Source organism: Stegostoma tigrinum, chromosome 14 (genome assembly GCF_030684315.1).
Source record: "Stegostoma tigrinum isolate sSteTig4 chromosome 14, sSteTig4.hap1, whole genome shotgun sequence".
In the NCBI taxonomy this organism is placed as follows: domain Eukaryota; kingdom Metazoa; phylum Chordata; class Chondrichthyes; order Orectolobiformes; family Stegostomatidae; genus Stegostoma; species Stegostoma tigrinum.
In genome coordinates, this window is record NC_081367.1 from 345,527 (window position 1) to 366,313 (window position 20,787).

General features: G+C 46.4%; 1 protein-coding gene across 3 annotated transcripts in view; it reads right to left on the reverse strand.

Moving 5' to 3' along the window:
- Nucleotides 1-764: 764 nt before the first annotated feature.
- LOC132210521 (utrophin-like) overlaps nucleotides 765-20,787 on the reverse strand; it is a 30,782-nt gene continuing 10,759 nt past the window's right edge. For 2 of the 3 annotated variants that reach the window (XR_009446643.1, XM_059650931.1), the window contains exons 3-5: nucleotides 14,772-14,924; nucleotides 8,815-9,083; nucleotides 765-4,713 (exon numbers count right to left, since the gene is read on the reverse strand). Coding sequence is in view for 1 of the 3 variants with exons in the window: in XM_059650931.1 (XP_059506914.1) it covers nucleotides 4,567-4,713; nucleotides 8,815-9,083; nucleotides 14,772-14,829 (474 nt within the window). In the remaining 2 variants the exon portion in view is untranslated. The remainder of the gene's footprint in view (nucleotides 4,714-8,814; nucleotides 9,084-14,771; nucleotides 14,925-20,787) is intronic. The other variant, XR_009446644.1, reaches the window with a different exon arrangement.

A 20,787-nucleotide genomic window follows, 5' to 3' on the forward strand; every position in this document is an offset into this window, starting at 1 on the left:
AGACATACAACAAAAATATTTTCATACATGTGAGACACGGGGAGGGTCCGATAACTGAATGGACCCCCATTTACCTTCAGCAGGAAAATCTCAGTGGTCCTTCCCGACTGTGCCTCGGCAGCAGCAGCCCCATCGTCCCAGTTGTGCCCCAAGCTTTTAGTGCATCAGTGGTAGCAGGACGGCCAACCCCTCACTCTTTCCCAGTGGGGTCGACCTGTTAATTACTCCGGGAAGCGTTTCTGTCTGAGCCTGGCCTGATCTACACATCTCCCAGGAACTATATGGTAACTGTAAACAGTCTTAAAGTGAGCCCGATTGATTCACCCTCCGATCAGTAACTTGCCAATGATTATTGCCTGTTTCATAATCAGTCCAGTCTCATCTACTCTTCCTCTGAGTGAATCCTTTCTGTCCTCTTCCATTCAGCCCGTGCCTTGGAGAATACAGCCAGATTCCCCTTCAGGCTGCATTTCATTCTCCTCACTGTCTCGGTGCTGCCACATACATCACCTGTCTCTCCATTTCCCTCTGTAATCGTTCTTGTGAAACCCCTCCCCCTCCCCGCCCCACCTTCCAGCTGCAATGCTGGAAGATCACCACATTGGGCATTGCCATTAGTGCTCCAGCTCATTGATATTTCTTCACAAAACAGAAACACAACTCATCAACAAGAGTAAGTGGCAGGCAAATGAGATACATCATACATCTGAAAGCAGTTTGTTGTTCAAAAGTGGAACTAACTTTAATTTGTATGTGTACAATAGAATCAGGAAGAATAATACATATATAGCATGCAACTCATTTCACTGAACACATTTGTGCAAATAAATGATATCTCTGCAGTTCAACCAATTTCAACAGCATAACATTAGAGACAGAGCATTTGGAAATGATACAGAAATTTCAGATACTAATGATTGAAAGAGGAGTACAGATTAAGATCGGGGAAACTGAACATGGTGTACACACAAAAATCCATTTCGCAAATGGAATGCCTCATTCAGGCAATTACATCTCTCTCCCTCAGTCTCAAATGGTCTTCTTCCCATTCGATTTTCTTGCACTCTCTGGGCCACCCCCAACAAGCAGTTCCCTTCCCTCCCCAGTTTAGCCTCATGCCTTCCTTTGCACTGGTATGTAATGGTACCTTTCTAGTACATGTTTGATTTTCGATGAACACATCACACTGGTTTGTGACCAGGTCGGCCAGTTGAACCTCACAGAATATGAGTTGCCTGATTGGTCCATATTCACAGCCCAAATCAGGGAGCCCTAGCTGACAGATAAGTCGTGTGAGGGTCAGAGATGCTGACACCCTGGCAACCATCTCTGAATGAGGCAGTGCTAAAGTTGAAGACAGTTCATTTGTAAATAAAAGTTGAATTGGAGATCGACACTGGCCTCAGTGTATTTAAAATACATTTCCAGCACTGGGTTTGAATATTATTGTTATCCTTTTGTTATCAAACATCTCTGTGTGCAGTGATCAGCAGGGTTATAACATGGAGATGTGGGAACAGGATTGTTTAGATTCCCTACAGTGTGGAAACAGGCCCTTTGGCCCAACAAGTGCACACCAAACCTTGGAGCATCCCACCCAGACCCACGCCCCTGAACACTATGGGCAATTTAGCATGGCCAATCCACCTAGCGTGCACCTCTTTGGACTGGGAGGAGACCGGAGCACCTGGAGGAAACCCACGCGGACAAAGGGACAAGGTGCAAATTCCACACAAACAGTTGCCTGAGCTGGAATTGAACCTGAGTCCCCAGTGCTGTGAAGCTGCAGTGCTAACCACTGAGCCACCGTGCCGCCCCATATCGTGTTGCTTTTGCACAAACTTTGACAAAGAGGAAAGGCCACTGATAATGGCAGATGCTGGAGAATCCAAAATAACAAAGTGTGGAGCTGGATGAACACAGCAGGCCAAGCAGCATCTCAGGAGCACAAAAGCTGACATTTCAGGCCTAGACCCTTCATCAGAGAGGGGGATGGGAGAGGGAAGTGGAACAAATAGGGAGAGGGGGGGATGCGGACCGAAGATGGAGAGAAAACAAGATAGGTAGAGAGGAGAGTACAGGTGAGGAGGGAGGGAGGGGATAGGTCAGTCCAGGGAAGACGGACAAGTCAAGGAGGCAGGATGAGGTGGTAGGTAGGAAATGGAGGTGTGGCTTGAGGTGGAAGGAAGGGATGGGTGAGAGGAACAACAGGTTAGGGAGGCGGAGACAGGCTGGGCTGGTTTTGTGATGCAGTAGCGGGAGGGGAAGAACTGGGCTGGTTTTGGGATGCAGTTGGGGAGGGGGAGATTTTGAAGCTTGTGAAGTCCACATTGATACCATTGGGTTGCAGGGTTCCCAAGCGGATGAGGAGTTGCTGTCCTTGCAACCTTCGGGTGGCATTCTTGTGGCACTGCAGGAGGCCCATGATGGACATGTCGTCTAAGGAATGGGAGGGGAAGTTAAAATGGTTCGCGACTGGGAGGTGCAGTTGTTTGTTGCGAACCGAGCGGAGGTGTTCTGCAAAGCGGTCCCCAAGCCTCCGCTTGGTTTCCTCAATGCAGAGCGGGTCAGGAGTGAGGGGGGTCAGGACTGCAGGGGCAACGCACTGTGAGCAGGTCAGCACGGAGGGGTAGGTCGCTGTGAGGGGGTCAGAACAGAGGGGGGAGGTCGCTGTGAGCGGGTCAAGACTGAGGTGGCAAGTCGCTGTGAGCGGGTAAGGACTGCAGAGAGAAGACGCTGTGAGCGGGTCAGTACTGCAGAGAGAAGTCGCTGTGAGCTGTTCAGGACTGCAGGGGCGAGTCAGTGTGAGCGGGTCAGGACTGCAGGGGCAGGTCGCTGCGAGCGGGTCAGAACGGAGGGGACAATTCGCTGCGAGAGGGTTAGGATGGAGGGGGCAATTCGCTGTGAGCATCTCACTGAGGCACTGTATCCCAGTTCCCTCGGTCACGGCATCCCAGTTCCCTCGGTCACGGCATCCCACTTCACTCGGTCACGGCATCCCACTTCACTCGGTCACTGCATCCCACTTCACTCGGTCACTGCATCCCATTTCACTCGGTCACTGCATCCATGCTGCGTGGTCCATGCTATGTATAAATGTGGCATAAAATCCTTACTTGGATGTTCATTTTCTCTTGTAATAACATGTGGCATCATTAGCATCCTTAATCACTTGCATTTAATCGGAAAGCATGGTACAAACACCAGATAACATGACAGTCCTAACAGAATGTATTTTCCAATGCTTTAAACATATAGTCATGTGTGTCTCAGTGAATAAAAATCCTCCTCATTTTACCCCAATTATATCTCATGATAAAGGGAGTATGTCTGAAAGTCGTCTCATCCGAAGGAAAACAGACTTGCTCCAGGAAAGCTGCTAAAATATATCAAGAAAAATATATATGAAATGATTCTAGAAATTTCTGCAACACAAAGATCAAAGGAAACAATAGTTTGATGAACACACTGTTAAGTGTTGCACTTACACATCACATTTTGGAAAACAAACCATACTGATTTTCTACTTTATAAAAAAAATTGTTCCAAGTCTTCATTATGCAGCACTGCAGTGAACTGCAAAGGTGTAGACTTTTAACCTGCATGGAAAGCATGTGCAGAAGTTAAAACAAACAAAAAAAAGCCACTTCTGTCCTAAAAAGACAATATTATATTACAAAAGGCCAGGGAAGTTGGAGAATGCAGCATCATGCTTCCTGCAGAGATCAAGTTTTGTCTGTGTTGTAAAAAACAAAAGAACTGTGGGCACTGTAAATCAGCAACAAAAGCAGAAGTTGCTGGAAAACCTCAGCAGGTCTGGCAGCATCAGTGAAGAGTGAGATCTGAGGAAGGGTCACAGGACGCGAAACATTAACTCTGACATTGTCTACGTCATCGTGAGTTATGTCTATTGCTTCAGCAAAATCCAACCAACTCTGAATGAAAATCAATGCTTAAGAAATATCCAAAACATCCGCTGTCCCCGTTGTGGCTTCCTCTACATTGGGGAAACGATGCAGAGGCTTGGGGACCGCTTTTCAGAACACCTACGCTCAGTTTGCAATAAACAACTGCACCTCCCAGTCACAACCATTTCAACTCCCCCTCCCATTCCTGAGAGGACACGTCCAACCTGGGCCTCCTGCAGTGCCATAATGACGCCACCCCAAGGTTGCAGGAACAGCAACTCATATTCTGCTTGGGAACCCTGCAGCCCAATGCTATCAGTGTGGATTTCACAAGCTTCCAAATCTCCTGTCCTCCCACTGCATCCCAAAACCAGCCCAGCTCGTCCCCGCCTCCCTAACCTATTCTTCCTCTCACCCATCCCCCCTCCCACCTCATGCCGCACCCCTATTTCCCTTCATCCCGCTCCCTTGACCTGTCCGGCCTCCCCAGACTGACCTATCCCCTCCCTGCCTCCCTACCCATACTCTCCTCTCCACCTATCTTCTCCTCCATCCATCTTCCATCCGCCTCCCCCTCTCTCCCTATTTATTCCAGAACCCGCACCCCCTCCCATTTTCTGAAGAAGGTTCTCGGACCGAAACATCAGCTTTTGTGCTCCTAAGATGCTGCTTGGCCTGCTGTCTTCATCCAGTTCCACACGGTGTTATCTCGCATTCTCCAGCATCTGCAGTTCCCATTATCTCTCCAAAACAAAGGCTGCTGTCTTTCAAAACCCAATCTCAGATTTTGCAGATAGTCCTTACCCTGAAAAAATACCAAATATGTATAAAGAGGAAAACTGGAGGTGAAACCATTCAAAAAATTTTCATTGGCACAACAAATGTTCCAACTGTAAAAGCAGGTTAAGCACCTGTATATAAGGAAACTTTAAACAGACACTTACAGCCAACAAATGTGAGAAATATCCATTTCTTGCTGGATTACCAATTTTGCTGTTGGGAAAATAGGCCTAGGCTTAGCAATGTAAATTCAAACAAGATGGCCCCCTCTCAGAACTCAACACTCACAGTCGTAGAGTTCTGTTTTCACAGGTTGGCGTATAATAGCATCAAGCACAATACACCAAATCTTCTTTGGTACCTTTTCCTTCCATAAAACCGCTTTTAGTAGATGCGCACAGAATTCATTTTATACACGTTGAACAGTTGGTAAGTTCAAGAGGCCAGTTCCAGCACTTTGACTTGCATCTGCTTCATCATCAAAACAGAACAAAATAAAGACCCACTCTTTGTAAGTCACGTTTTCCATTTTTCGTGACAAGGTGAAGTGCGAGAACTGCTCACTTGATGTTAAAATCTCCGAAGTATGTACCTATATATTTCAATTCTGTGAAATATGTGGAATGAGTTCGAGAGAAGGATTAATTTTCTTGTGCTGGGAGAGAGCTGGGACAGATAAAATAGGTTGAATGGCCTCCTCCCATGCTAAAAATGTCCATAACTGTTCTTGGCCCTGCTAAATTGAAGTGGCCATCCTTTCATTATGACTGTGAGACGCAGCATGTTACGATAGATGGCACAATGAAGAAATCCTTTGTTATTGATGAATTTTTCAGCACTCGGCATTCTTCCGAAGTCAAATGTTCGACATATACCTGTTGCGCTGACTTGGTTCCAAACAGTTATAATGTGGAGGTGCTGGTGTTGGACTAGGATGGATAAAGTCAGAGCTCACATGACATCAGGTTATAATCTGACAGGTTTATTTGAAATCACACAAGCTTTCGGAGTGCAGTCCCTTCATCAGGTGCGGTCAGGGAGGAAAACACACAGAAACACAATTGATAAGCAGACAGATCAAAACATCATACAACTGGTGTGAGTGGAGTGTCAGATAATAAGTCTTCATCCAGGATGTTTGTTTATTTGCATATATTTTGTTGAAGAAACACACAATTTGTAGTTACACTCAGTGTGGTATCTCATAAATTCTTGCTTTTGAAATAAAGGTTAAAACTCTAAGACAGATTCTGAACACAAGCCTCTAAACTACAAGTCAGAGTCTGACCTGAGATGTCACCTTTTGTACATTCCTGTTGCGCTGCCTGATTATCATGACAACACAGCACTGACATGGACTTTATAAACGCTTTACTTGCCTCTAACACTCTTGGTCACCTGTATAGAGTTATTATCTGAGACTGCACTCACGCCAATTCTATGATCTTTTGATCTCTGTGCTGATAAGTTGTGTCTCTCTGTGGTCACCTCACTAACTGCACCTGATGAAGGGGCTGCACTCCAAAAGCTTGTGTGATTTCAAATGAACCTGTTGGACGACAAGCTGGTGTCATGTGACTTCTGACTTCAAACAGTTATCGAATGTGTCTTCAATACTACCGTGACTTGACAATAAGTCAACTTCTTAAAATTTATAAAATGAGAATGTCAAGTGAAGTATGTCTAACCTTGAGCATTTAAAAAAGGAAATATTACAACCATAGTACAGTCAGGCAGTAAAAACAGAAGGAATGATTGAATCGACTGTGTCTGACACCACACAATTAATCCCCCTTATGGAAGAAAGATTGGCTGTGTTCTCTTTCTTCAGGAACATCCAGCTAATACCACCTTACTACTGCTTGTTTTATTCATCTGGTGTTCCATCTCATTTCTTGCAGTCTTGGTCAAACCTTCATGTAATTTATTTAAATTTTCAATGAAATAAATTTAACTTTATATTCCACAAATTTAACATTTCCTTTTAAGGTTTGAACAGTTCAGTTCGTACAGTGCACATGTGTTAATAATTGGGGAACATGATGGAAAAATCAAGATATATTGACAAGTAAACAAATGGCTAACTTCTGTTTCCTTGTCAGTAATGCCTTTTGAACAGAACATAAAGTTGCGCAACTATGTGGAGATAACAATTTAAAACTGGGAAGACCACTTTGTGGTCCCCACACCAATCTCTATTCACTACCTACTGATTGCATTACTCCGCCTTGGCAACAATGTAATATTACGCTTGTCTCAGCACAACCTTGGCATCTTGTTTATCCCATGATGAACGTCCGACAACACATTCATGCAATCCCTAAAGCTGTCTCTTTACATCTTTTCAATCCTGCCTACCTGTCTCTTGTCTTGGCTCATTCGCAGTGAAACCTTCATCTGGAACGACTTCACTTCTGGACCTGACAATTCCAATGCATTCCCTGTTGGAGTCCCACATTTGCCCATTGAAAACTTGACGTCGTCTAAAACTCCACTGCCCGAGTCTCACCTTGAACCAAATCCTCTTCTCTGTACTTTCTACCTGACTGATACTATTAACGGTAATTTTATTAAATTCTCATTTTTGTTTCCAAATCGTTCCTTGGCTATGCCTATGGCTATTTTGGTAATCTCCACCAGTCCAACCATACTTCAGGATATCTGCACTCGTCTAATTATGTCCTCTTGCCCACTCTTGATTTCAAACGGCCCACTACTCGTTGCCAAACATTTAATTGTGTCGGCTTCAAACCCAAGAAGAGACTTCCTACACCTTCAGCGAGCAAACTCACATCCAGAACCTCAACCCGAGCAACAAATCTTCTCAAAACTCGCTAACTTCCGACACCTCTTAGCCTCTGTACGTTTCCTCTTTTAAGGCAGTTTTTCAAACAATCCTCTTTCATCAAGCTCTTGATCGTCAGAACTAAGAACTTAATAAGGCTCAGTTGTATTCTGGGATCGTGAATACTCCTTTCAGACGCCTTCAAAGTTTCCCTCCATTAAAGAGATTTTATAAGTGGTCGAAGTCATTGCCAAGCAGAGGGGGACGAATTGGGGAGTTACTTCAAAGAGCTATGATATGCCAAACGACCTCCTTCCGCACTGGCCAACTCTGATTCTACCAAAACAAAAATGATTTTCAGACTTGGGAAGATCCCTCAAAAATGTCACAAGTCACCAGCTTATGGGCAGAGTCGAGCTGCTGAGATGATAGGCCAGGATTTAGAGGTACCAGGAGTGATAATATGCTGAACACAATCAAATTTTGAGGTTGTAGAATGATGTGGTCTTCATCATTTTTGACACTTTGACCATTTTCCTTCCTTTCCACAGAACAAGTCAAATAGCGGCAGCACAATGTTGCATGGACGCTCAAGCCTGCTCCACCGTCGATGATGATTGTGGCTGGTCTTCCACATCAATTAAACTGTTGCTCATATCTCATCCTCTGCTCAAAACATCGATCCATTCACGTGCAGTATCCCTCTCGCTAACTTAATGAGAATTCATTCCAATCACTGAACTCCTAATGCTGAGCCACCCCAGGTCAAAAAATTCAGCTGAGATCAGGAACTGATCTCGCCTGTATGGCTGAGCTGGCTTTTAAAAAGTTTGCCAGTGAGAGACATTCATTAAAAAAAAATTGCATGGATTGCTCTCCAATCCTAAACTCTATTCAAATTCAGTTGGCTGAACGGTTGGTTTTTGATGCAGACTGATGCCCTGCAGAGAGGGCTCAATTGCCATACCAGTGAGCTTACCACAAAGGGACTTCGCCTCAACCGCTCTACTTGACTGCGGCATGGTGATCTTCAGGTTAAATCATAACCAGTTGTCTCTCTCTAAGGAGTCGCCAAATGGCGTGCTAAGACTTTACCTTTAACCCTGATAACATGGCAACAAGCAGATAACTCAGCTGATGTCACTGACTAACAGAATCCTCAATTATACTGATATTCATGTTGTGATATCATCAGAAGGCATGCTCAACTAAGTTTTAATTTGCAAATTAAGTTAACAACCATTCAATCAATATTACTGAAGTACTCATATTACTGATCATCTCGATACAACATTGTGGTTACATCTGTTCATAAGTGAAGTGTAATGTAATTGCACTTACTGTGGTTTTATCAATGTGATCCTGCAATGAGTCAATAAGCAGGTCACCCACAGGTTGCCAATCAGTGTGGACCCCCTCAGCTGTTATCACATGTGCCTCAAGATCATCCAGAGCTTTCTGCAGTTCTTGAAGTTTCTCCAACGCCTTTTCCACCTGTTTCTGCCAGTTGCTCGCACGGGTTTTCAATTGCTCCCAATTTTCCTTCACTTCTGTTGACTGTTTGCGGACAGCTTTGGCAATTCTCTGGGCTCTCTCTTCCGGGGCAGGTTCTGGAAATATGGAATGCAAATAATTTATCAACTATTCATGATTTTGATCGATAGGTTTTCTTTCTAAACCCCTTTCCTTTAAAAGGTCTCTCTGGACTTTCTCCTGAAATTGGGATATATATTATAAGACTGAAGCACATCAATGATAAATTCTGTAATCAGCTAGCAGGTCGTCGAGTCATTAACAGAGAATCACAGAGAACCAATTCAAAGCCAAATAAAATTCCGCAGATATTTGAAATTTGTCACTACCAAGGAAGCTTTAAAAAACGAAAAGGATTAGTGATGAAATGGGTACAATTCTCAACAAAAGATTTGAAAAATCCTTTCAGTGTATCTTTCGTAGCTATGAGACAAACATCCAACACAAACCAACTTTCATCTTTCAGGACTGGCAAGTTAGAATGATAAACCCAAAGTCTACCCTGCACAGTTCTCTCTGGAACTCACTTAATGAGGTTGTTAAGAGATGTAGAGATACCAAAGTGCGCAGCTGGATGAACACAACAGGCCAAGCAGCATCTTAGGAGCACCAAAGCTGACATGTTGGGCCGAGACCTTTCATCAGAAAAGGGGGAGGGGGAGAGAGTTCTGAAATAAATAGCGAGAGAGGGGGAGGCGGATCAAAGATGGATAGAGGAGAAGTTAGGTGGAGAGGAGACAGACAAGTTAAAGAGGTGGGGATGGAGCCAGTCGAGGTGAGTGTAGGTGGGGAGGTAGGGAGGGGATAGGTCAGTCCGGGGAGGACGAACAGGTCTCGGGGGCGGGAAGAGGTTAGGAGGTTAGGAGGTAGGAAATGGGGGTGGGGTTTGAGGTTGCAGGATGGGATAGGTGGGCTGGTTTTGGATGCAGCCGAGGGGAGTGTGCAGCGTATCAGGGAGTCACCTGAGGGTGGTGGGAAAAACGTCTTTGGTGGTGGGTCGGATTGCAGATGGCAGAAGGGTCGGAGGACGAGGCATTGAATCCGGAGGTTGGTGGGGTGGTACGTGAGGGCGAGGAGGACACTGTTTTGGTAGTTATTATGGGGAGCGAGTGTGAGGGATGAGGTGTGGGAAATGCGGGTGACACGGTCGAGGGCGTTTTTGACCACTGAGGAGGGGGAAGTTCCGCTCCTTGAACAACCCTCAACAGTTTCTCTTTCAATTCCTCCCACTTCCAACAGACAAAGAGGGTGGCCAGGGTAGCCACATGGGCCCAAGCTATGCCTGCCTCTTTGGAGGTTACATGGAACGCTCCCTCTTCCGTACCTACACTGGCCCTCAACCCCACCTCTTCCTCCGTTACATTGATGACTGTATCGGCACCGCTCGTGTTCCCACAAGGGGCTCGAACAGTTCATCCACTTCACCAACACCTTCCTCCCGAACTTGAAGTTCACCTGGACAATCTCTGATACCTCTCTCTCCCTCCTGGACCTCTCTATTTCCAACCACTGAGAAACAAATATCCATTTCAACTCCACCAATTCCCACAGCTACCAAGATTACACCTCCTCCCACCATATTCCCGCAACACTTCATCCCCTATTCCCCATTCCTTTGCCTCTGCATCTGCGCTCCCAGGATGAGGTATGCTATTCCCGTATATCTCAGATGTCCTCATTTTTCAAAGACCACAACTTGCCCCGCTCGGTGGTTGATAACGCCCTCGACCGTGTCTCCAGCATTTCCTGCAACAAATCCCTCTCACCCCACCCTGCAACAACAACCAAAACAAAGTCTCCCTCGTCCTGACGTACCACCCCACCAACCTCCGGATACAACGCATCATCCTTCGAAACTTTCAGATTCTCTGGGAGGCTACGGAGGAGGTGGCGGAGCCTTTGGCCTTGATCTTTGAATCCTCATTGTCTACAGGTTTAGGACCAGAAGGCTAGAGGGTTGCAAATGTTGTGCCCTTGTTCAAGAAGGGCAGTAGAGATGACCCAGGTAATTACAAACCCAGTGAGCCTTACATCTGTTGTAGGAAATGTTTTGGAAAGGATTATAAGAGATAGGATTTATAATCATCGAGCAAGCACCAATTTGATGGGAGATAGTCAACATGGATTTGTCAAGGGTAGGTCGTGTCTCACAAGCCTCATTGAGTAATTTTGGAAGGTGACCAAGCATGTGGATGAGGGTCAGGCAGTTGACGTGGTGTACGTGGACTTCAGTCAAGCCTTCGATAAGGTTCCACATGGTAGGCTATTGGAGAAAACATGGAGACATGGGATTGAGGGAGCTTTAGCAGGTTGGATTAGAAACTGGCTTTGGCTAAGAAGGCAACCAGTGGTGCTTGATAGAAAATATTCAGCCTGGAGTCTGGTTACTCGTGATGTGTCTCAAGGATCTATTTTGGGACCACTGCTGTTTGTCATTTTCATACATGACTTGGACGGAGGCATTGGTAGATGGGTTAGTAAGTTTGCAGCTGACACTAAAGTCAGTGGAGTGGTGGACAATGTGGAAGAATGTTGCAGGTTACAGGTAGATTTTGGATGAACTGCAGAATTGGGCGGAAAGGTGGCAGATGGAGTTCAATGCGGATAAATGTGAGGTGATTCACTTTGGGATGAATAATAAGGCGGCAGAATATTGGGTCAATGGAAAGATTCTTGGTAGTGTTGCTGTGAAGAGGGTGTCCATCTACGTCAATCCCTGAAAATTGCCATCCAGGTTGATAGTGCTGTGAAGAAGGCTTACGGTCTTTTAGGTTTTATTGGCAGAGGGATTGAGATCCCTCTCAATCATGCTGCAACTGTCCAAAAAGCTGGTGCGGTCTCATTTGGAATATTGCGTACAGTTCTGGTCGCCCCATTACAGGAAGGATGTGGAAGCATTGGAAAAGGTGCAGAGGAGATGTTGCCTGGTCTGGAGCGAAGGTCTTCTGAAGAAAGGCTGAGGGACTTGGGTCTGTACTCATTGGAGAGAAGGTGGTTCAGAGGGGATTTAATAGAGACATACAAGATGATAAGTGGATGAGATCGGGTGGACAGTGAGGGTCTTTTTCCGAGGATGATGACATCAGCTTGTATGAGGGGGCACAGCTAAACAGTGAGGGGTAATAGATTTGAGATAGATGTCAGAGGCAGGTTCTTTACTCAGAGTGGTAAGGAGGTGGAACCCCCTGCCTGCCAATGCAGTTAGCTCAGCCACATTAGGGGCATTTCAACAGTCCTTGGATCAGCATATGGATGATAATGGGATCGTGTCGGGGGGATGGGCTTAGTTCAGTTCACTGGTCCATCCAGATCATCGCAATGGGCAAAAAAGCACACCGTTGTCTCTACTTCCCAGGAGGCTAAGGCAATTCCGTGTGTCCACAAGGGCAACTTTCACTGATGTACCACAGAAAGCATCCTATCTGGATGCATATCACAGCACGGTTCCTCTCGCAAAACAATGCCTAATTATTATGCTCCTGCCTTTCTTCTTCCAGGCAGAATTGGTTCTGCTTTGTCATAACTATATTGGGAGAAAATCCACGCTCAGTCTAAGTTAATTCTTCCAACAATTCAGATACCATGGAAGACTGAGCAATTAGTTGGTGTGTGTGTGAGAGAGAGAAAGAGAGAGAGAGACAAAGCTAGAGAGGTTGCGGGGAGGGGGGGGGGGGGTGGGGGTGGGGGGAGACAGAGAGAGTGCGAGAGAGCAAGAGAGAGCGCGAGAGAGCCAGAGAGCGCGAGAGAGCCAGAGAGCGCGAGAGAGACAGAGAGCGCGAGAGAGACAGAGAGCGCGAGAGAGACAGAGAGACAGACAGACAAACAGAATAGGCTACAGAATGTGAGAGTGTGTGAGCGCCTGCATCAGACAGTGAGAGAGATGTTGCTGAGGTGGAGATAGTTGAGAGTGTCGATCACCAACAATCTCTCCAGGTCCACCCAGATCGTCGCAATGGGCAAAAGCGCACACCAATGTCTCTATTTCCCCAGCAGGCTAAGGTAATTCGGTGTGTCCACAAGGTCAACTTTCATTTATGTACCAGAGAAAGCATCCTATCTGGATGCATGTCACGGCATGGTTTGGCAACAGCTCTTCCTGAGACCACAAGAAACTACAGAGTCATGAACACAGCATAGTCCATCATGCAAACCAGCCTTCCATTCGTTGATTCCACCTATACTTCCTGCTGCCTCGGGAAAGAAACTGACATAATCAAAGGCCCTTCTCACCCGCCAATTACACTCTCTTCTCCCTTTTTCTGAAGGGAAGGTGTCAACAAGTTTGCATACATGTGTGAAAAGATTCAAGAACAGCTTCTTCACCGCTGTTATTGGGCATCTGAATAGGACACTGAAAAGTTTAAATCTAATTTTCATCTCGCTCTCTGTGCATCTTCTCTGTAGCTGTCACTATGTTCCATTTCATTAATGCGCCTTGTATGGTATGATCTGTCTATACTGCATGCAGAAGAAAACTTGTCACTGTACTTGGGCACATGTGACAATGATGACTCAAATCAAATTGACTGTGTGCAAGAGAGAGGTGAGTGTATGATTGTGTTCAAGAGTGCAAAGACAGTGCATGAAAGCGTGTGTGCGCATGACAGAATGCGTGTGCCAGTGACTGTGCTCAAGAGTGTGTGAAAGAGAGTTAGCACAAGAAGGGAGCGTAACAGCATGCATGAGGGAGTGAGAGTGTCTCTAAGAGTGAGTGAGCTTGACAGCAAGCGAATTTGCAAGCCTAAGTGTGTGAGGGAGAGATTTGTGGTAGTGTGTGTGTACTTGAGAGTAAGAGCATTGGCAAAAGATCCTGCGACAGTGCATGCAATTGTGCCACAGAATGTGTGCAAGACTGTGTGGCGGTATGGACTATGAATGAGTGAGAATGTGACAGAGTGTGTTTGTGAGAGACTGTGTTCCTGACTTTTTTTTTGTGTGTGTAGTGTGTTTGTGCATGAGGGACAGGATATGCATGTGCAACATAGTGTGACTGTGAACTTCTGTTTGTGCCTGTGAGTGAAGTGATGGGGGAGAACAGGGAGAGGAGAGATAAAGACTGAGAGAGAGAGGGAGCATGAGAGAGAGATGAGATGAGGAATTAGAAATGATGAGTGGTCAATACCTGGAGGAAAAAAAGAACAGCGTCTGAGCATTAAGAGAAGCAGCTGGATCTGATATGGAGGCTATTGTTTTGTTGATTGTACTGAATGAAAAGCAAGTGTCACCTCTCAGTGTCAGGGGACAAGAGATGTGCATTAGAGAAGGAGATATAGTCAGCCTTGTTGTGGACAGCAGACACGTTGCAAATGCATAGAAACTGACATTAAAGCTTTCTTGTCAATATGTAAAGAGGTGAGACAAATATGACGAGTTAATATTGTACCTTTGCGCTCAGTAAAATCATAGAATCATGAATCAGAGAATCCATACTGTGTGGAAATAGATCCGTCAGCCCAACATGTCCACACTGCCCCTCACAGCATCCCACCCAGACCCATCCACCTATAACTCACCTAACCTACACATCACTGAACACCTTGGGAAAATTTAGCAGGGACAATCCACCGACCGTGCACATCTTTTGACTGTGGGAGGAAACTCGAGCACCCGGAGAAAACCCATGCGGGCACATGGAGAATGTGCAAACTCCACACAGAAAGTCACCAAAGGGTGGAATTGAGACAGCAGTGTTAACCAGAGCCACTGTGCTCTATATTATGCTCATTAAGCTGCAAGCATTTTTTTTTCAACGCAAGGAAACGTACCATCGTCACATAATCCAAGTGGTTTCAATCTTCTGTCAGCTTTGAGAACTTTATCCATATCCACAAGGGCAAGGTGATGTTAACGGTGTGAGACCGGTTAGTATGCAGCAGCTCGCCATGCAAAAAATTAACGGCACTTTCATTGCTTTTTTCCTAGGGGCGTAACAGAAAGACAAGAACATGAAAAAATCCTGAAATCTTTCTCCAATTTCAATCTCCAAGGGACCATCCACTCCTCAAAAGTCATAACCAAACTGAACATGGGCCTCCTGCAGTGCCACAAATGATGCCAAACGAAGGTTGCAAGAACAGCAACTCATATTCCGCTTGGGAACCCTGCAGCTCAATGGTATCAATGTGGATTTCACAAGCTTGAAAATCTCCTCTCCCCCCACTGCATCCCAAAACCAGCCCAGTTCGTCCCTGCCTTCCTAAACTGTTCTTCCTCTAACCTATCCCCTCCTCCCACCTCAAGACGCGCCTCAATTTCCGACGTTCTAAACTCATCCTGCCCTCTTGACCTGTCCGTCCCCCCCGGGCTGACTTATCTGCTCCCTACCTCCCCACCTATACTCTCGTCTACAGTTTCCATCCCGGCCTTTTTAAGTCGCGTGTCTCCTCCCCACCGATCTTCTCCTCTGACCGTCTTCGATCCGCCTCCCCCTCGCTCCCTATTTATTTCAGAACCCTCTCCCTATTCCCCTTTTCTGATGAAGGGTCTCGACTTGAAACGTCAGCTTTTGTGCTCCTAAGATGCTGCTTGGCCTGCTGTGTTCATCCAGCTCCACACTTGGTTCTCAGAGGGAGTGGTGGAGGCTGGTAAAATTACAACATTTGTGAGGCATCTGGAAGGGGATATGAATGAGGGAATGAGGGGGGTTAAGATGGCTATGTAGCAAACGCAGGAAAATGGGACTGGATCAATTAGGATATCTGGTTGACATGGACAAGTTGGACCAAAGGGTCCGTTTCCATATTCTACAGCTCGATGACTCTGACTTTATTTGGTAAGTTGGATTCAGAATGGGCTGAGTTGGCAGGAAGCAGAAGGTTATGGTTGATCCATGTTTCGTGACTGAAAGTCTGTGTCCAGTGAGGCTCTCCAGGGATTATTGTTCAAGCGCTCACTGCTGTGCTATATCAGAATGATTTAGACTTAAATGTTTCGAGGGGTGATCACTAAGTTTGTGAAACATATGAAAATTGCTGAGATGGTAACTTGTGATGAGGAGAGCCCAGGATTGCAGGGTGATGTCAACAGGCAGGCCAGAGTGATTTGTGTGGCAAATGGAAATTAATCTGAACACATACGAGGTGGTGCACTTGCGAACTACACACAAGACAAGGGAATTCAACAAAATCCATCAACAGCATTTTCCAACTCACAACCACTTCCATTTAGAGGGACAAGGGCAAAAGTAAGATAGGATTCCTGTGTGACAACCCTGCATTTCGCTCTGTCATGACATTGAGAGTACCCACAGCACATAGGCAACAGCTGTTCAAGAACTAAGCTCCCACCACCTTCTCTCTACTCGCATAATTGAATTCTGTTAACTAAATCGTAGAACTCTTGTTTTTGGAACACTAATTGGACCATTGTTATTAAATCGAAAATTATTGAAAATGCTTCAGAACTTGGAATTTGCCTGTGAAGGCAGGCTTTTGTTTTTAAAACTCTTCCATTCAAATTAAAATGCAACACACACACACAACGCATTGCTGCAGCAGCCAGGACATTATATTTCAAATCCTGGAGTAAAAGAAGGCTCCACAACCGATTGGAATCAGCTCAATGCTGCAGCCCAATGACCCACCGGTATACTTGAATTTTTTGAAACAGCATAGCCTGGGTTAGAGATCGTTTCAAGTCTTGACAGACCACCAAAACTGCCTGCAACATCAAGTTAATGTACCTTGGCTCGTTCTAGAAATGTAACGCATCATCTTTGAATTCATTTCCGAGATGTTGACATCACTGGGCCTAGTTGCCCTCGAGAAAGTCAGGATGATCTAGCTTCTTGAAACACTGCAGTCAATTTTGTGTAACTAGATTCACAATCCTGTTCGGAAGTCAGTTTCATGATTTTAACCATGAAGGAACTGAGATATATTTCAGTTTCAGGATCATCAGTAGCTTGAATAGGAACATCCTGCTGATGGGTCCCCATTTACCTATCGTTCTTGTCCTTCTAGTTACCAAATATCATCGTTTAAGACGACACGGCCAATAGAAATAGGTCCTTTGACCTGATCCTCCATCCAATAGGATAATGGTTCATGTCACACTCTGCATACCCACTTTGCTGTCCTTTCACCGTCACCCTTGAACCCCCAAAACTTGCCAAGAATGCATTTATCTCAGTCCTATGCGTGCTTTCGGACTTTTCCATCATGGATATCTATTGGCCAGGAGTTCCAAAGACACTCAGCGCTCCGAAAGAAGAAATTCCTTCTTATCTCAGTTGTAAACTGGTGCATCTTTATTTTGAGATAATGGGAACTGCAGATGCTGGAGAATCCAAGATAACAAAATCTGAGGCTGGATGAACACAGCAGGCAAAGCAGCATCTCAGGAGCACAAAAGCTGACGTTTCGGGCCTGGACCCTTCATCAGAGAGGGGGATGGGGTGAGGGTTCTGGAATAAATAGGGAGAGAGGGGGAGGCGGACACAAGATGGAGAGAAAAGAAGATAGGTGGAGAGAGCATAGGTGGGGAGGTAGGGAAGGGATAGGTCAGTCCAGGGAAGACAGACAGGTCAAGGAGGTGGGATGAGGTTAGTAGGTAGATGGGGGTGCGGCTTGGGGTGGGAGGAAGGGATGGGTGAGAGGAAGAACAGGTTAGGGAGGCAGAGACAGGTTGGACTGGTTTTGGGATGCAGTGGGTGGAGGGGAAGAGCTGGGCTGGTTGTGTGGTGCAGTGGGGGGAGGGGACGAACTGGGCTGGTTTAGGGATGCGGTTGGGGAAGGGGAGATTTTGAAACTGGTGAAGTCCACATTGATACCATTAGGCTGCAGGGTTCCCAGGCGGAATATGAGTTGCTGTTCCTGCAACCTTTGGGTGGCTGGCATCATTGTGGCACTGCAGGAGGCCCATGATGGACATGTCATCAAGAGAATGGGAGGGGGAGTGGAAATGGTTTGCGACTGGGAGGTGCAGTAGTTTGTTGCGAACTGAGCGGAGGTGTTCTGCAAAGCGGTCCCCAAGCCTCCGCTTGGTTTCCCCAATGTGGAGGAAGCCACACCGGGTACAGTGGATGCAGTATACCACATTGGCAGATGTGCAGGTGAACCTCTGCTTAATGTGGAATGTCATCTTGGGGCCTGGGATAGGGGTGAGGGAGGAAGTGTGGGGGCAAGTGGAGCATTTCCTGCGGTTGCAGGGGAAGGTGCCGGGTGTGGTGGGGTTGGAGGGCAGTGTGGAGCGAACAAGGGAGTCACGGAGAGAGTGGTCTCTCCGGAAAGCAGACAGGGGTGGGGATGGAAAAATGTCTTGGGTGGTGGGGTCAGATTGTAGATGGCACAAGTGTCAGAGGATGATGCGTTGTATCCGGAGGTTGGTGGGGTAGTGTGTGAGAACGAGGGGGATCCTCTTTGGGCGGTTGTGGCGGGGGCGGGGTGCGAGGGATGTGTTGCGGGAAATGCGGGAGGCGCGGTCAAGGGCGTTCTCGACCACTGTGGGGGGTAAGTTGCGGTCCTTGAAGAACTTGGACATCTGGGATGTGCGGGAGTGGAATGCCTCATCGTGGGAGCAGAAGCGGCAGAGGCGGAGGAATTGGGAATCGGGGATGGAATTTTTGCAGGAGGGTGGGTGGGAGGAGGTGTATTCCAGATAGCTGTGGGAGTCGGTGGGCTTGAAATGGACATCAGTTACAAGCTGGTTGCCTGAGATGGAGACTGAGGTGTCCAGGAAGGTGAGGGATGTGCTGGAGATGGCCCAGGTGAACTGAAGGTTGGGATGGAAGGTGTTGGTGAAGTGGATGAACTGTTCGAGCTCCTCTGGGGAGCCAGAGGCGGCGCCGATACAGTCATCAACGTAACGGGGGATGAGGTGGGGTTCGGGGTCTGTGTACGTGTGGAAGAGGGACTTTTCCACCTTCGGTCCGCCTCCCCATCTCTCCCTATTTATTCCAGAACCCTCACCCCATCCCCCTCTCTGAAGAAGGGTCCAGGCCTGAAACGTCAGCTTTTGTGCTCCTCAGATGCTGCTGGGCCTGCTGTGTTCATCCAGCCTCACATTTCATTATCTAACATCCTGGTAAATCTCTGTTTCTCTGTCATGCCTTGTCTTTCTAAATATTTTTGAGTCAACTCCAAATTTAGCCACAGCACATTCACCTCTTTCCTCAAAGTCATGAGTAAACAAGCTCAAGACCTGTGGTTCCATCAGCGCTACCTCATTTCTTACTGACAAGCCAACCCTGCTATCTCTGTCCATTTCTATCAGTGATAATGGGAACAGCAGATGCTGGAGAATCAAAGATAACAAGGTGTGGACCTGTATGAACACAGCAGGCCAAGCAGCATCTCAGGAGCACAAATGCTGACGTTTACTGAAGTATAAGGGTCTCGGCCCGAAACGTCAGCTTTTGCGCTCCTGAGATGCTGCTTGGCCTGTGTTCAACCACATTTGGTTGTCTCTGACCATTTGCCTGTTCTTTCTATAGGACATGAATCATTGGATATTTAGTTCCCAACAACAATGTCTCTGTGATACCAGAGCGATCAATCTGCACCACAAACTCATTCACTTTGTTTCATACACTCCCTGCAATTAAATACAAGATCCTCAGTCTGCCATTTTCGGCCACCGTTCTTATCTGCTGCACCTGAAGTCAGAGTCCTGACCATTTCCATACTTTTTGTCCTATTACTTGCTCTGGAAACTTTGCTGAGCACTTACCAGCTTCTAACTTTTTCCATAATTTTCCATGCAACTGAACTCACCCGCTCCACACTTTTTATTTTAACGCTCTACCCCCGAGACCGAGCTCTGTCTTTTGCCAGGACACTTGTCCCAATATGATTCTCGTCGAGCCTATGCCACCAGAACAACTCCCTCCTTCCCCATACCCATGCCAATGTCCCATGAATTCAAACACATTTCTGCCATGCCACCATTTGAACAATGCATTTACATCTTGAATTTTGTTCACACTGTGCCAAATTGCTCAGGTAAGAATGCAGAGATTACTACATTTCTGGTTCTGCTTTCTCACCTCAGCGCTCAGAATTCCTCAGCAGAACCTCTTTCCTCTTTCTTCCATACCAATGGTACCTTTGTGGACCACGATAGCTGGATTTCTACTCCTCCCACTTCAAGTTCCTTTGTAGCCGAGATGGAATATCCTGAACCTGGGCACCAGGCAGGCAACACAACTTTCGAGACTCTCGATCCTCATCACAACGAACAGTGTTCATTCCCCAAACTATACTACCTCTGATTATAACTACATTTCACTTTTTATCCCCTCCTGAATGTCCCCCCTGTACCACAGTGCTACAGTCAACTGACTCATCTTCCCTATACCCTGCACTCTCATCCACACAGGAAGAAAGAATCTCAAACCTGTTAGATAAGATCAAAGGCCAAGGTTCCTTCTGCACTACATCCTGGATCCTTCCACCTGCCCTGTTCTTTGTCACACTCTCACGTCCCTGGCCACTGACCGAGTTTCAGCTAGTTAATCGAAGGTGTGTGACTGCCTCCTGAAGCACAGCATTCCCTGGTAACTCTCCCCCGCATGATTTGTTGATTGGTCAAAACTGAGGTTCCAGTTCATCCACCCTGAGCTGGAGTATGGGGTCTGACCACTCCCCCGTCACGTAGGTATAAATCATCATCTGGCCTGGCATCTCCATTTCAATTGCTTCGATCTTAATTTGATTTAAAAACATTCTGGTCTTTTAGTTTGTAGCCTGTAAATATTTCTCCGACTTAGTTTCAATCTCAAAGTTCCCGATAATAGATTCTTAAACCACTAGCTATCACCAAACAATGAACCTGGTTCACCCT